General features: G+C 42.7%; 1 protein-coding gene and 1 long non-coding RNA gene across 4 annotated transcripts in view; one reads left to right on the top strand and one right to left on the bottom strand.

Moving 5' to 3' along the window:
- The window catches only part of QKI (QKI, KH domain containing RNA binding), a 135,250-nt gene extending 133,876 nt beyond the window's left edge, over nt 1-1,374 (bottom strand). For all 3 annotated transcript variants that reach the window (XM_042879012.1, XM_042879021.1, XM_042879031.1), the window contains exon 1: nt 1,170-1,374. In XM_042879012.1, coding sequence (XP_042734946.1) covers nt 1,170-1,311 — 142 coding nt within the window. In that variant the 5' untranslated portion in view covers nt 1,312-1,374. The remainder of the gene's footprint in view (nt 1-1,169) is intronic.
- Nucleotides 1,375-2,526: 1,152 nt separating this feature from the next.
- Nucleotides 2,527-3,346, top strand: LOC122193496. The gene is made up of 2 exons (XR_006182924.1): nt 2,527-2,600; nt 2,919-3,346. It is a non-coding gene; the product is annotated as an uncharacterized LOC122193496 (long non-coding RNA).
- Nucleotides 3,347-15,826: the final 12,480 nt, after the last annotated feature.

The raw sequence follows: 15,826 nt of genomic DNA, 5'->3' as shown, positions 1-15,826 counted from the left end.
CTGTAACTTCATCTCCCAAAATTCTTGAAAGTAAAACCAGAACCTCCCAATATACCACTTTCATAGTCCTTATTCTTTAGTCGTCCACTTTTTCATGTTGCTCTATTGCTCGTTCTGAAGGCACCATTCCTGACACGCCGTGTTTGCAGCACTACAACCACTATCTATCTGTTTTTCGCAGTCTTGGAGAGGGCGGGGAGTTGTTCTACCAAATATAACCAGCGCCTTCATCTTCCGAGGTCAACAACTTCCCAAAGTTCTGTTATCAAGGAGGATGTCCACAAACAGGAATCCTAACTCGAGATTATGAAACTGGGTAATTTCACGCAAAGGATCTCAAGATGTTGAGGCTGCATAAATAATTCCTAGATTTAGAACGCGTTACAAAGCTACTAAATATGACGAACAGGTCTGCATAAAGCCTGAGTTTGAGGTGAAGTGAAAATAAATGCTTCTAACGAGAAAACTAAACGTGTGAACCCAAGCAGAAAGCAAATTTAAGTACCACGAACGAACGCCCAGCCTGACTTCCAGCACAGTGGGGCAATTATCACACAGAGAGAGCCGTGTGGGACGCACCAAGTTGCCAGCCTTTACTTTCCCTTTCCCCTCAAACGCGTTTATCCAACAGCAGAGAGAGGCCCTACGGGACCGCGCACAAAGGGGGGCACCCCCTCCCCTCCCTCCCGCAGCAGAAGCTGCCCCCGGGGCCGCCGGCGCCCGGTCGGAGCCAACGAGGCCATTTCGTAAGCACGGGGTGTTTTTCTCCCCGCTCAACTCGCACATACGAGTCTTTCAAGTTAGTTTCTATACAAGGGAGAGCTGGCCCGCTCCTCTCCCCACGCGAGGGGACCGCGAGAGCTCCGCGGCCGTTCCGCTCGGGTGGGGCGCGCCGCGGCCGGAGCTCGGCCCCCCCCCCCCCCCCCCCCCCCCCCCCCCCCCATCGCCGGAGGACGGGAGCAAAGGGAAAATCAACTAATAATAAAAACGCTGCGGAGGGAGCGCTGAGAGCCGGGACCCGCGGCGCAGGCAGCGGCCGGGGCGGGGAGAGCCCGCACTTCCCCTTTGTTTGGGGCGCACCGGGAGAGCGGAGCAGAGCAGGCCCGGCGCTGCCCACGCCGCCGCGAGGGGCCCGGCTCGGGGAGGGACGGGCCGGGCGGGGCGCGTACCTTCGTCCAGCAGCCGCTCGAGGTGGTTGAAGATCCCACAGAAGTTGGGAAGGCTGCTCATCAGCTTCTTGTCGTTCATCAGCTGCATCAAGTAATCGGGGCTCGGCTTCGGCTTCTCCTTGGCTTCCATTTCCCCAACCATATTCCAAGCCCGCGCGCACAGGGCGAGCGCCCGCAGCAGCTCCGCCGAGCGAGGCGACGGCGGCACGGGGCGCCCGGCGGGATCGGGCGGGCCGGCGGGGGAGGGGCGGGGCGGGGAGGGAGCTCCCCGAGGAAGGAGGAGGAGGAGGAGGAGGAGGATTCCGAGCTGCGAGCGTCGCGCTCCCGAGTCCGAGGGGCCGACGAGGAACGGGAAAAAAGGAAAGTCAGAGAGACCCCGCTGCGGGCGCGCCCTCCGCCCCGGCCGCGCGGAGTCGCCGCCGCCGCCGCCTCTCGGGGCCGCCGCTCCCCGCTCCGCGCGCCCTCGGCCGGTGCAGTCCCGGCCGCTTCCCCCTTCTGCTGCCGCTGCCGCTCCTCCCGCGCCGAGCCCGGCTCCGCTCCGCGGCGCTGCCCCCGGCTCCGCGGCGGGGGAAGGGAGGGAGGGAGGCGGGGAGGGGACGAGCGGGGCGGGCGGGCGCTGGCGCTGCCAAGGAGCCGCCGCCGCCGCCGCCGCCGGGCTCTCTCCGCCGGTGCCGCTGTTGTCGCCGCCGCGCTGCGCCGGGCGCGTCCTCCTCCTCTGCGCCTGCCGCCCGCCCGCCCTCCCGCCGCCGCCGCCGCCGCCGCCGCCTGTGGCTGTGAGCGTCAGCCCCGCCGCCGCCTCCTCACTTCTCCTCAGTTCGCTCTGGAGTTCGCTTCAGTTCAGGCTGCGCTGGCAGCAGCGGCAGCGGCGGCAGGAGGAGGGGAGGGGGCAGGGCCCGCGGGGGCGGGGACATGTCGGGGGCGGGACGTCGGGCGGGGCGGCCGTTACGCGGCGGCAGCAGCGCCGCTTGGCGGAGCCAACCGCTGCCCGCCGCCAGCTGCCCGCGCCCGGCGAGGCCGGGGGGGCGGGGCCGTCCTCGGCCACTCCCTCTCAGATCCCGCGCGCAGCGCGGTCCCGTCGGCTCGCCCCGTGGAAGCACGCGCGCACGGAACTCTTCCAAACAAAGTCGCGACGCTGCGCCCGCTCCGCCGGCGGGGAGGGGCGGAGTCGCGCCGTGTCACGTGCACCCCAGGGCGGGGAGAGCCCCGGCGCCACGCGCCTGCGCCCGGCGTTTACAACCGCGCTTCGCGACGCCGCCGTCTCGCGCTGCGAGAGGAGTAGACGGAGCTGCGGCGGGAGGTGTTCGGTCGCGCCGCGCATGCGCTGCCGTAGGGGGCGGGGGAGGGGCGGTGCGCGCGGAAGCGCGGCGCGAGGAACGGTTTGTAATCGTTAAAGCCGCCGCGGGGCTGGAACGGGGAGCGGCGCGGGCTGAGGTACGGGACGGCGCGGGGGAACTCTCGGCCTCGGGGAAAGGGCGTGGAGAAGGGGCTGCAGCGAGCCACCCTCCTCTCCGGCTCCTGAGCCGGGCCGCCGTCCTCATGCTGTTGTGAGCCGTTTAATGTCCGCCTGCGGCGTCGGGGGCCGCAGAGGGATTCCGGCCGTGTCCGCCTCCAGCGGGGGTGACTGGCTGGCGGGCAGCGCGGCGGGATGCGGGGCTCTGCGCGCGCCGCTTCCCTGTGCGGTCGGCGTTGAGGCGATGTGCAGGAAGCGGTCGTAAAGCGCAGTAAAAATCGCTTCACGTTTCGATTTAGCTGGCTGAAAACAGTCGGTTCTGCTAGGAGAGTAAAAGCGGAGGTACCGCTCGGAACTCCCAAGAATTCGTCTTTGTTTCCATACGTGCTGCGCTTGGAAGACGATTAAAGCGCTGGGTTAAGTCAGGGTGAATAGCGCTTCCAGCACCAAAAGCACCACCGCGATGCCTCCCTAGCTGGTGTGCGGCGTTACTGCGTGTTGCCGAGCAGCTATCCTGCGTGTCCCGAGACAGAGCGTTGGAGAAAACGTAGAGACAGTGCAGTTCCCTTCGTAGTAAGAATGCCCTCGGTGTCTGCCGTCCTTCCAGCGTCTGTTGGATCGTTCTCATTTAAACACGTAGAACTCTTTATCTAGACACAATAATTTGTATTTCACTTCCGCGTTTGGTTTGTGTAAAGTAAAATTTAATGGTTTACGTAAGATAAGACTTTTATTGCTTCCATCATTTTTTTTTTATCGCCTTTATTATCAAAGAGAGCAGCGACTTTGTGGACTGCTGTTTTGCTTAGCTTTCTTTAAACGCGGGTTGCTGGTCCTTCTGTTGCATGCCCAGAGCACGCTACAGCATGGCTATGGATGATGGCACAGTGCTGCTTCTGTGTAGTAACAAGATTGTATTTGCTCCATTCTTGTTTTAAAAGCATGATGACCAAAACCAAACCTTACGCACCGAACTAAACTATCACCCTCTTCTGCTTATTAAGGATCAGCCTGCAGGGTGGTGCGTTTTTGTAGCCGTTTATTTATCTGCTAGTTTTTGACCAGCGAGTGGGAAAACTGCTCACTGAATGCTCTGGCCTCATCATTGTCAGACTGCAGGATGCGTCTTACAATTAGATGAACTTAGATAATGTCAGAATGATTATTCTAGACTACCAGTTCTCACAGTAAAAATAGCATAGGGAAACTTTTTTTCAGAAGATTTGGTACAGCTGTTCCCATGCTGCTTCATTATTGTTTCCTGTACATAAAGTGCTTCCACTGCTTGGATAGGAGCAGATGAAGCAAGCACACACAATATAAGGTAAGAAATACCAACACGAGATGTGCAATAACTATCTGTTGTCTTGCCTACTGAGGACAATACATCTTATACTAAGCCATTTTCCATTTATTTACTGGTGAATAAGATGCTGCACACCAGCAGTTACTGGAATCACTTGTTCATTTCAATGCAAATTCAAGCTCTGCTTTGCTGTGTGTTAATCTGAATTGTTTTCCTAATCTGAACAGTACAAAAATGGAGGCAGAGCTACATGCTGAGGCTGCCTGTGTAATTAAGGATAAATGACTTGGGAAAACCTCTAATCTTTTATTTTGTCATCAGTGCCTCAAGACTGAATTTAAATCATTGGAAAAAATGCCCTTGGAAAACTGAGTGGTGTGACAAAACGTAGATAATGCATCATTAGTTTTAAATAAGTAAATCAGTACGACATCTTTCTTCATCGAGTATCCTGCAAAAACAGAAAATCTACATAAAAGCCTTTCTGCATACCTTGTGTTCTATCTTCCTCCACGTTCCTACACTTCCAGGAAAGGGGGATTAAGAATGCATGAGAGATAAAGGTTGAATTAGTTTTGCTTCAAGAGCTATGTGAAGGTGTAGCTCCCAAGAAGACTGGCCTGCCTGCAACCTGATCTATGGAGGAATCAGAAATACTCCTGCTTTGGATTGAACTTTGGAGTTTTCCCGGGGGGGGAAGAAATATGGAGGGGGAAGGGAATGGCTGGATAAATGGGATTGTGGGTTGGTAGGGGCAGGCATATTTTTTGTTGTTTTAGTTTGTTTGTTGGACACTAAACAGGTTCTGTGGCTTTTCAAGGTTCCTCAAGTAACTACATAACTCATTAGTTTCTGTCTGAACACGAGCAGAAGTCCTTATCTTTAACTCTTGCATTTTGTCTAGGTAGTCTTTCTCATGTCATATAAACTGTAGTGTTCTCTGGCAGCTTATTTTTAAAGGTGAAGTTTTATTGCATTAATCTAATCTTGAAATAAGAAAAAATATGATAATGCCAGCAGCAGTCTCTGTCTAGGGCAGTAAAGGCCTTGCACTGATCATAAAAAGTAAATTCAATTACTGCTATAGTGTTCATATCTGATAGCAGATTGGGAAGTAGGAGTATTGAAGGTTGAGGACTACTGGGAAAACATTCTTTTAGTTAAGAAGTTAGACTTAGTCATAGGCGTATACAGTTGGATGTCATCAGCTTTCTGAAATGATTTCTATAACAGGAAGGTAACAACGTGCTATATTACCCTCCTTCAGGAGAGGAAGCAGTTCTTCCCTTACAGTCATCCAAGGAAAAATACTACTCCAGGACTGTTGTTCATTCACAGTGTACAAGGCAGTAGCAGCTGTAACTATGATGCAGCAGATGTGGCCACTACCAGATGGACATCTGAAATTCATTCATCTCTCCAAGGTGACTAAAATATGAACAGAGTAACATCTAGAGCCAGACTGAAAATACAGAGAACATCAACAATATTCAGATTCTGTGATGCCTGACAACTCTTGAAAAGCTATTTCCTTTGACATTAAGCCAAGCTGACAGCTAACTTTTCAAACAGAAACCGTTAGTAGCACATATGTGAGTTTGTTCCAATGAATCACTTCAAGTTCTTTAACGTTTATGCTAAAAACTTACCTGTCTACTCTCTATGCCAGATGTACCTATCTATGGAACTGGATGCTTCATTCTAGTTTGAATGTTTTCCTGACACAGCAGACTTGAAAAGACGCTCTGACTTTGGTTTAAATCCTAGCACAAGCTTCAGATGTTAAGCTCAGTATGTTGAGTCAGAATACATTTTGCATAATCTCTGCACCTAATTTGTGTTCACTGTCAGCACTGAGCATTTGCTGTAGAGTGGAAGATAGAGGTTTTAAGCACACCTTAGTCAGGAAGTAACCTTTTCTTATATTTTCCATAGTGAAGGTACTCTAGGCTGCATAACAGCTGTTCAAGAAGGGTGCACTAACCTGCAGTATCTTTCAGGTTGGAGTAAAGGAGACAAAAGAGGAGAGAAATCCTTGTGTTCATTGCAATTATGCAGTAATAGAAAGAGCTGCATTTTCCCTATTCTGGTGACTGTCAATTAATTATTCAATCTTTAAGTTTGGGAGAATTTGAAAATGCTAAAGTGAACCAAAAAAAAAAATCTCTAAATCTGATCAGTTTTCCTGGTAAGGTAAACTTGAGTTTGCTTGAGTTGCTGCAGGATAGGATAGGTTGGCTTAAATTCTGTTTTGTAAAGTATTATTTATTTTATTTAACTCAATAGTTAGTGAAGGGCTGGCTATCCCTGTGTTTGGCTTCACTGTGAGTACCAAATAGTCATGGTTACACATGACAAACACCAGTGCATCATAGGGTGTGTTGCATCAGTGTTACCATAGATCACCAGTTACATTTTCCTTTCAGTAGATAATTTCCACTAATATGTAGTGCCTGCATATATTGCTTCTTTATGTCCCGATTGACTTTTCTTCAGAAAAGATGAAAGTTCTAGTACTGAGCAAAGATATCTGTACCTAGAGAGGGTGGTAGTTCTACCAGGCTCCTGAGAAACCTCTATAGTGAACTAGAATCTTCTAGAGAACTAAGGTTTGTAGTGGCTTCATTTCATGCTTGTCAGTGCAAGATGAAAATGGTGTTTTTCATATACTGCTTTTAGTGTAGCGTTGCTAAGAAAGGAAGAAAACAGGAAGAGAGAAAGAAAGAAATCTCAGAAAGCATAGAAAAAAATATTACCAACAGTTATGTAGAGAAGACAAAATTGAGATATATTGAACATAAAATTCACCTACTTTGTTTCTTGTTCTTTACAGCATTTAGATTTAAAAGCCACAGGGAAAAATCCAATTTTCACAGAATATATTTGAATCATACGCATTTAAAAAGTATTTTTTTCCTCTAACCTGTTAAACTTCCCTCTATCTTCTAACTTGCAAACACATGCACTGTTTTGTGCATTTTGCTGTTTGGGTAATCATTATTCTTACTTGTTCATTAAAAGAAAAAGAATGTCTTGAAATACAGCATGCATACTTCTAATGTTTCCAGTCCCATCTGCACTACTATAGATTTAGTCAGAGTGGTAGATATTCTGTTTTCCATCTGTAAAGTCACAGGTACTACAGTAGCTATACAACTGCAGGTTTCAGTAGGGGAGAATTTCAAATGGTTTCTGGTTTGTCTCTTCTGGAGAACTCGCATATGAAAACAACACGTAGCCTGCCTGTGCCATGGATTACACAAATGAGAGCAGTGGTGATTATGTGCTGCCTAACTCTGGGGAGGCTCTGAGAGGACTGTTGCTGATTGTCTGCCCAGTTAATACATGCTCAAGTTAAGACTACAAAAGTAAGACATGTAGAAATTCAGAGTGTTGAGATGTCTTAGCCATTATTTGTTTCATACATGCCAGTTTTATTATTTGATTTATGTTAGCTATCTACTTTAAACCTATCCAGAATATTGTTCTGCATTTAATTAAGTGAAGTCAGCTACTTAAAAATAGTGCCACCAGCAGTTTTTTTATTCACTATGTATAACTAAAAATACAATGTTCAAAGACATTTCCATTTAAGTTACATAATAAAAAAGTATTTTTATTTTCCACAGTGGAGTATTTTCACACTTTCTATAGAATTAAAAAGTAAATTAGCATATTTATTTTGGCAACAACAGTAGGAAAGAGCTGTCAATTCTGTCAACAAGAAACCAAATAAGTCTTCTGCTTTTGAGGTGTCGCATGTTTTGGTAAAACGCCATACTATGTTGGTTATTGTTGAATATAAATGAAGTGCTTTCAGCCATAACTTTGTAAATAGATTTAAATTAACCATTCATCTGAATTACTACTAAAAGCAAGTAGAGCTTAAAATGCAACTGGTACATTAATTCAATTTTTCCTTTTATGTCTGAAATGTGAACATATAAGTGTATTGACTTATACTGAAGCATTGCTGGCGTTGCTTATGCTTCTTAACATTCAGTACACAGAAAGTAGCAGTACTTACCCAAGGAGCTTGTTTTTAACTGGACAGAAAACATCAATATGAATTACAATGATACACTGCACTTTAAACTGGCTGGTAACGAACAAGAATCATTTGTATTGGCTGAACTTTCTAATAAAATATAATCAAACAAATTGGACAGATCCAGAATCTTTTTTTTCCCACTCAATGTTTTATATATCCCAGATCTTTGCTATTTATTAAATCTTTATTATATGCAAATACTTTGTTGTTTACGTAATGGTGCCAAATTAAGAGACGCACCTGAAGTGAAGAAAGAAGGGGAGCAGGCAGTATGAATCTTACATGCTTTAACAGCATTCCTCCAAAGTAAGGGACAGAGTGCAGTTCTACAGCATCATTGATTTCTCATGCAAGGCAGTTATCCTTCCATGCTACAGTATGGTCAGAAGCTTGCAGTCTGCTTTATCTATACATAGCTACTATTGCATTAAAAAAAAAAAAAAAAAAAGGAGAAATGGTTTTCAATCTCATATTTTTATGATTTATTTTTTTTCTTCCCACTACAGAAAGTTTAAACTGGCTTTTGTGTGCCGATGGTTACTCTCTCTCCCATTTGTTGCTTCTACCCACTATTGAGCATAGAAGGTCTTTCCTGGAATATACCAGCTAGTAGTAGTTACAATATGCCCAATAGTCCATTTCAATGTTTTGTACTCTTCAGAAGTTGTGAAACATTTTGTAAGGAAGTGCTTCAAGTTGCTAGGATGGAAGCCAAGTATAACAGTGCCGCTGTACCTTGTATGGATTTAAGATTTCCTCACAGATACGGGAATCATCCCAAGGCTTGTGCCACCATTGTTGGAAATTGTAGACTAGTGTATTATAAGTCCCAGTTTGACTGTCTCTGGAGCTGATTTTGAGGTACGTTGCTTCATACAAGATCATATGATCTTGTTTAGCTAATACTGTATCTCATTATTAATGCTGAGTTACAGTACATTTTTTCATTAGAATAACATGAACACAGTAAAGGTTAGGATTCACTTGCCTTGTGTTGTCCTGGTTGGTGCCCAATCAAATCTCCAGAAGGTCAATTTTCTTTTGTCCTGCATCACATCGGCCTGCTCTGTCTGGGAGCTTCTTATATCTTGAGGACATCCAAAACAGCTGCTGTGAGCTCTTGTATAGGCAATCTGAATCCCACTGTAAGGATGCAGAAACATTTTTTTTATTAGTCATTTTTGTTCTCAGAATAGCTTGAGCAGCAGTTTGGGTTCAGGATTCTGTCAAAGAGCTAAATTATTTCACTGAAAGTAATGCAGTCGTTCCCTAGTTCTGGCTTTTAGAAATCAATTAGTGTTTTGCATTCAAAAAATACGGTGCCTTGGATAGATCACAGAGTTGGGAGGGTGCAAGGAATTACTGTGTGAAGTTCACTAATAGCATAGGTGCAAAATTGAATAATCTGATTTTAAAAAGTTATTGCAGATTAATATGAGGTAATTGAAAATTGTTTTACCATTCCAATAATCTCAGATTCTAGCTTGACATGGTTTGTGCTTGCTCTCAGATTCTAACTGAAATGCAAGGAGAAAAAACAACAGATTTTCTGAATATTCAGTTTACCTTTGTGCAGATCCAGTTCATGAGCGTAGATGTCCCTGTTCATCCTGAACATGAGAATTTTCCACATACATACATTACAACTTTTTTTTTGTAACTTCGAGATATCAAGGCCCCTTTCTCAAATAGGCACTTTTATGTTATGGAATTTGTTTGTAGTTTGTAAATAAAGATAATCACTAGGTGTTAACATTATCTTTTATGATATTGTATTTGTTAAAATTGTACCTGGAAGTTTCACAGAGTTTTCATTTTTTGAGTGTTTCTTTCATACTTTGATTATGTAAAGGTTGTTATAGTGATTACAGGCTTTGGTTTTTGCTGAACATGTGACAGTTCTCTCTCTCTGGTTCTTAGCCCTCACTTTGACATCCTGATATTATTGGAGAACTGTTTCCTCAGCAGCTTGAGGGCTGGAGAAATGCTAGAAGTATCCCACAGGGCATAATCCACTATCCAGTTTACATAGCAATACCATTTTGTTAACAAACATTTAGTTGGTGGGACAATACACTTAAAAAACAGGTTGTGGCAGCAACCATAAAGAAAATGAGGAAAGACAGGAAAAATTCCCTTGAATTTTTATGATTTTGTTTTGATTAAAGAAAGTCAGCATGAAACCATGCATCAAGTATGCCAAAATAGGCAGCTTTCTTTCTACTCATTCTAGAATAGTCTGAACAGTCTGTGTTACTTAGGAAGCTTGCAAACCACATCTGTTAAAGGTGAAAAGGTGGCACTACTGGACTTCAGCATTCCTCCAGATATTTTCTACTTGCTTTTCAAAAGTCATGGTCAAAGTTCATACCAGAAAATGTTTTTCCTTTAGCAAGTCAGTTCAAATGTATACATCTCTACATTGGTTTGCCTCCCATGTAGGCTATAGTCATCCATCGGATTTTCATTAGAGGTATAATTAATCTTTTTTCCCCTTTCCAATTTTGTACACACCTGTCTTACAGGTTGGAGGTGAACTCAGTTTTATCCCTCTGGCTACAGATATCAGATGCCTGTCAGATATCAGATGGCTATCAGATGCCTATCCAAGTAGGTGGAGCTCTGTGTCAGACTGACTACAGGTGATTAGCAAGGCAGTGTATGCTCAGGCTCATGCCCGAGATGTTATGTTAATATGTTCGCTATGTTGCTCCAACAATAGGCTTCTCAGGAGGTCTGTTAAATACCACTACAAAAAAAAAAAAAAAGCAGCTTAATTTAATTAAGAGACAGAATTATAAAGATTAATTTGATAACTAATTATCACAAGTACAAAATAGTAGATTAGTAATATAGTAAGATAAGTGAACATTACCAGTAAGTTATGATTTCAATGACCAATTTTGCATATAGCATTGATGTAATTCTTGTATTTTATCTTCAGATAATAAATGTGGAAACTGAAGAAAGATTTACTTATTTTATACTTTAAATAGCAAAAAAAAAAAAAAACAAAAAAAAAAAAAAAAAAAAACCACTGCTTCCATTTAGCTTTTCATGATCAAAAATTTTGTTTTGTGTGAAATCATTATTCATGTCTTACTACAGAGTTTAGTGGTCCTTGTATTGGTTTGGCTGAAAAAGACACCAAAGCACAACAGTTGCAAATTGTCAGTGATTGTACGTAGTGACACAATCCTCCAAAATCAATTTGATCTCAGTTCATGAAGAAATTAAATCGAAATAAAAGCACATAAAATAATTGCAGAATTCCCTATACGGAGTTGGACTAGATGATCTCAAGAGGTGCCTTCCAGCCTAAACAGGCGACTCTGTAAAAAATATTACGAAAATAAAGTAGGAAGTTTTATTGGCATTCTATTATTTTATTTATAATTCCTTTTTTTTTTTTTCCCCTCAATGTTACTTGCTGGTGGAATTGTATGTATAAATATATGCAGCATTAAGTCCAAATTTTATAACTGTGACTGTATATGCAAATAGATATAGCATGCTTTAAGCTAGAGCGTGACCTTTCCGTTTCTCATTGTCACATTGCCTAGAATGGCTTTTCATACAACCTACCTATTACTTTACCAAGAAGAGGAGGTTCGGAGGTTCTCATGTCAGTGTGAATGACAAACAAGTAGAGATGCATTTGGAGAAATCTGTCTAGGTTCTTCTGGAACATGAAGTATTTTGCTCTCCTCTGGAAAAATTACATGACAGAACAGAATTAAGAAGAAAGCGCACACACATCCTTTGCAACGTTGCCTTAGCCAAGCTAGTCTGTTGGGTCATGCGCGAAAAACAGCCAAGCCCTAGGACTGAGATTGTATTGACAAGAACAAGATGAATAGCCCCCTGGAGACTACAGGGTTTGTATGCTCGTTTCCACCACCTTTTCATCCTTTTGTACCCTCTTTCACTTCATATGCAGATTAACTCAAACCAAGTCCTCACAGTCCTCACTAAATACTCTTTTTCACTTTAGTTTTGGAAGGTAGGCAAGGATCTAAATATTTATGAGCTTTTTTTCCTCTCGTTTATGATACACTCTTGTTGAATGTTGAGGAATTACGTTAATGAATGCATGCCTGCACACACAGACACAGAAACCAGGCAAAAGGAGGAAACACACAAAGCGTTGTCAACTGTAATGTCAGCACTTACTAAACAGTTCCCATGAAAAAAAAATAAATAAATAAAGGCAAAGATTTAAAATCTGTTGCCAGGAGAAAAATAAATCGTACAGCTGAGCACAAAAGAAAAGAACAAAGTTCAATCTTCGCTTTCCTCAGCTGCAAATGTAACTCATTTCAACTGAGAATAAATTTGAAATAGAACATGTTAATTGAAAAATGAAAGCTTGTTGAAACAGTCTTAACTGGATTTGTGTCTCCAGTAATGAAAAGGCAAGGCTTCAGTACTGTACAGTTTTCTTTAACATCAGCATGTTTTTAGTGTTTGTGGTTTTTTTGTTTGTTTGCTTTTTAAACATGATACAGGTAAGTAAGTAGGGTTATAAGTCGAGTGATCAAATGAAACTTTCTGCTTTCGTTTTGTTGAATAGGATTATTTATGAGTTTTACATATTGTGAGAGATTGAGGAGTTTTCTGGAAACTAAACTGCAGACTTTTTTTTTTTTTTTTTTAAATACATACCTAAACTAGACATTATAGAAAGAAATAAAATAGAAATTAATTTGGTTTCAGTACAGAGAGCTCAAAATTGTGAGTGGAAGAATTAGTCTTAGATGGAAAAAAAAATAGTGCATTAAAATGCTAAAACTGAAATATGAATGTAATTCTCTTAATACCACGTTGTCAACATGAGTCATCTTTTCAATCCTTAATCATCTCTACATTGTGCTTCCTTTTTTTCCCCTTCGGGTGCACACTCAGCTGTGGTAGACCAGGCCCTGCTTACAGAAGTGGGACAGGAATTCTGTAGTTTTCTTGCATAATTTTGAACTAGAACATTAGATCTTAAAGTGTGCTTTCATGCTATCGTTTAAGAACTTAATAAAGCAACTGCAGAATGTTAACTCTCAGCTCTTAAAGTGCAATAGTATTTCACTGTCTAGGTTGTGTTTTTTGTATTTATACATAGGTTGCTTCAAAAGCAATGCCTCCTATTTGCTTCCATGGAAAAATACAACAGATTCAAAGAGCACAGCAACATTGACAGAGGAAAGTCTCACCTTCAAAATGCTAATTTTCAAAGTAGTCTGAACCATTCACTGGGGATTTTCATCACCAGTGAACAAGAGCTTGCATGCCACACTTCCAAAAATCTGCTTGGCTGTCCAGAATGTGACTTGTCTCTCACATCACTATTGACACTGCTGAAACAACACCTCTTGGGGCTGAAACACCTCACCGTGCTCACACCCACCATTTGGACTCTGTAAACATTCAGCAAGCATTAATGAGTGCCAATGGGTGCCAGTTTTTCTACATGGAGGAATTCAGTACTATGCTGTTGCTTCGTAGGCACTTCCACTACAAACACCGTTTTTGTCAGAATGCCCATCTGCTCCCATCTGTCACACAGTAACAAAACAACAATGTTGCTAGGAAGGTTCAACCTCTGCTGCCATACCACCAGCATAATAAACTGGGAGGCGTTACTTTCAGAGCAGCTATGTCTGGATTTCATAAAACATTGCCTTAATGAATATATTCATGTTTTTGCTGTACTTCATATCAGAGTTGTTCAGTTTTGCATGTAATTAAATCCAATAAAGTTATGCATATCTCATTTATTCTGAAGTTGCTGTGAATGTGAGCTTCAAACACTGACTTTACTATTTTTGGCAGCTTTGTCTGTGATACTCAACAGGTGACTGAAACAATTTTTCACTGGAAAATGAAAAATTTAGAAAGAATTTCAGCCCAAGGTAGACATTATACAGCTATTTCCATCAGTCAAACCTCAGTCTGGCAGAGTGACACTGAAGACAAGCCTCTCCCTCAGAAGTTTATTTAGAAAGAGGCTAATGTGAGGAACCAGAAAGTCTTGCCTAGACCAACAGGACTTCAGGCCTACTTGTTAGCTAGTTCACATTCTACCTATTTTCTTCCTCTAAAACTCATTTGCATTCTCAGTTTTATAACCTATTAGAGTAACCTCTGCTTCCAGAAGATGAAAATGTACAAAAGCAATTATGCAAGTTAACCATGGGTTCTTAAAGGCAAGGCCTTCTTTCCTCTTCAGTTTTCCTTCAAGAGTAAACCGGGATGGACTGCATTCCTCACTTCTCTGAATCAGAGAATCCTACAACAGATTCAGAACTCAGGTCTCAATGCAAAATCCTCATTTTTAGAAAAAAAAGAAAAGTAGTGGAGTTGATTGTTTCCAGGTACCAAATCAGGATTACCAGACTGGTTACAATTTACATCAGTAAAAACCTTCCCTTAATTGCTTGATATCTAAAGCACTTCCTTCACACTCCTCTGTATTTTCTACTCTATTTTATACACACACACACACACACACACACACACACACACACACACTTTCAGGTAAGTTCACTAAACATTTATCAATTGTGGCAAACACTAAAAATGAGTGATGTTCTTTTTCCCTAAGGCTGACTCCAGTACTGATGCATATTACCAGCAGGCAGTGTGGCGCAGTCATGTTTTCAAGGAAGTTCTTCCTTGGATCAGCTTGATTTTTTACACCAGGACTTCTCCAAATATATTCCTGCATAAATTTACCTTTTATTATTTCCCCCCCAAAATATTTCCTACAGCTGAATCATAACACTCAGTGTGCAATCAGCAACTTGACCTAAACTGTGAGAAGTGTAGCTGTTTCTGAATTAATCTAGCAGAATTATCCCAAATATCATCCATGGATGGCACTGAACTGAAAGGATTTTAGATAGGATGTTGGTGGGCTTTGTTTTGAGTTTTAGATACATCCTTATGTCATTCCTGCATGGTGTCTAAACAAAGGGTATAGCACATAAAATTTAAGTTGTCAGAATTTTTTCTATACTCAAACAAGTACATTTCTGATGGATGGACCCAGAGCTCCAAACAGATGTACTGCCCAAAGAGCTGAATCACAACTAGCCAAGCATTTAGAGGTTAAGCATAAAATACTAAAACAAATTTCTCTGAAGGCATTCACTCATTTAAAAAAAAAAAAAAAAAAAGAGATAGGCAGGTTTGTTCATCATGTGATAATATCATCATAGCAGGTCTACAAGTTTTCTAAAGTTAAAACAGGCGATGTGGGCTCTCCTTTCCCCATCTTCAAGTGGTATATAATGTTCAGATTTGTAGTTCACACTCATAGGCGTAGTACTGACCTCCTGCAAATCTGGTTTCCAGAAGTGATCTTCAGACACACAACATTTAGAAATTAATCTATGAAGGAACCTCAGCCCACCTCTAGCCATTAAGAAACATTAGCTTTTGTACAGAGCTCTTCTAACAAGTGAATGTTGTAACATCGAAACTGCACGATGCTGGTGAAGTGAAACAGATTGTTCCTCCCTCTTACACAAATCAACTCCAGATTTCTTCACATGCTCTCAAGAGCTCTTGAGAGCAGTTGTTCTTCTAGGCAAGCAGCTTTCAATAACAACAGTGCCCACTTAGCAAAATTAAAGTAAATTTAGAAGAGTTTTCTCTCCAAGGAGTGTTTTTCTTACTCTTTCTCCTGTTTCTCCACATGAAGGGGGCAGGGGCAGAACAGACTTCTGTTGGATAACTGTTTTCTTACCTGTTATTTTTGCAAGCAAAATCTGCAAGCTTTATGAATATAAAATGGTATTGGAAAGACAAAAGAAACTGCTGGTGAAACATGGAAGGTTATGCAAGGAAAAATGCAG

Source organism: Lagopus leucura, unplaced genomic scaffold (genome assembly GCF_019238085.1).
Source record: "Lagopus leucura isolate 7727_CA_CO unplaced genomic scaffold, USGS_WTPT01 Super-Scaffold_73, whole genome shotgun sequence".
NCBI classification, from domain to species: Eukaryota; Metazoa; Chordata; class Aves; order Galliformes; family Phasianidae; genus Lagopus; species Lagopus leucura.
This window is presented reverse-complemented; position numbering and strand designations above follow the sequence as displayed.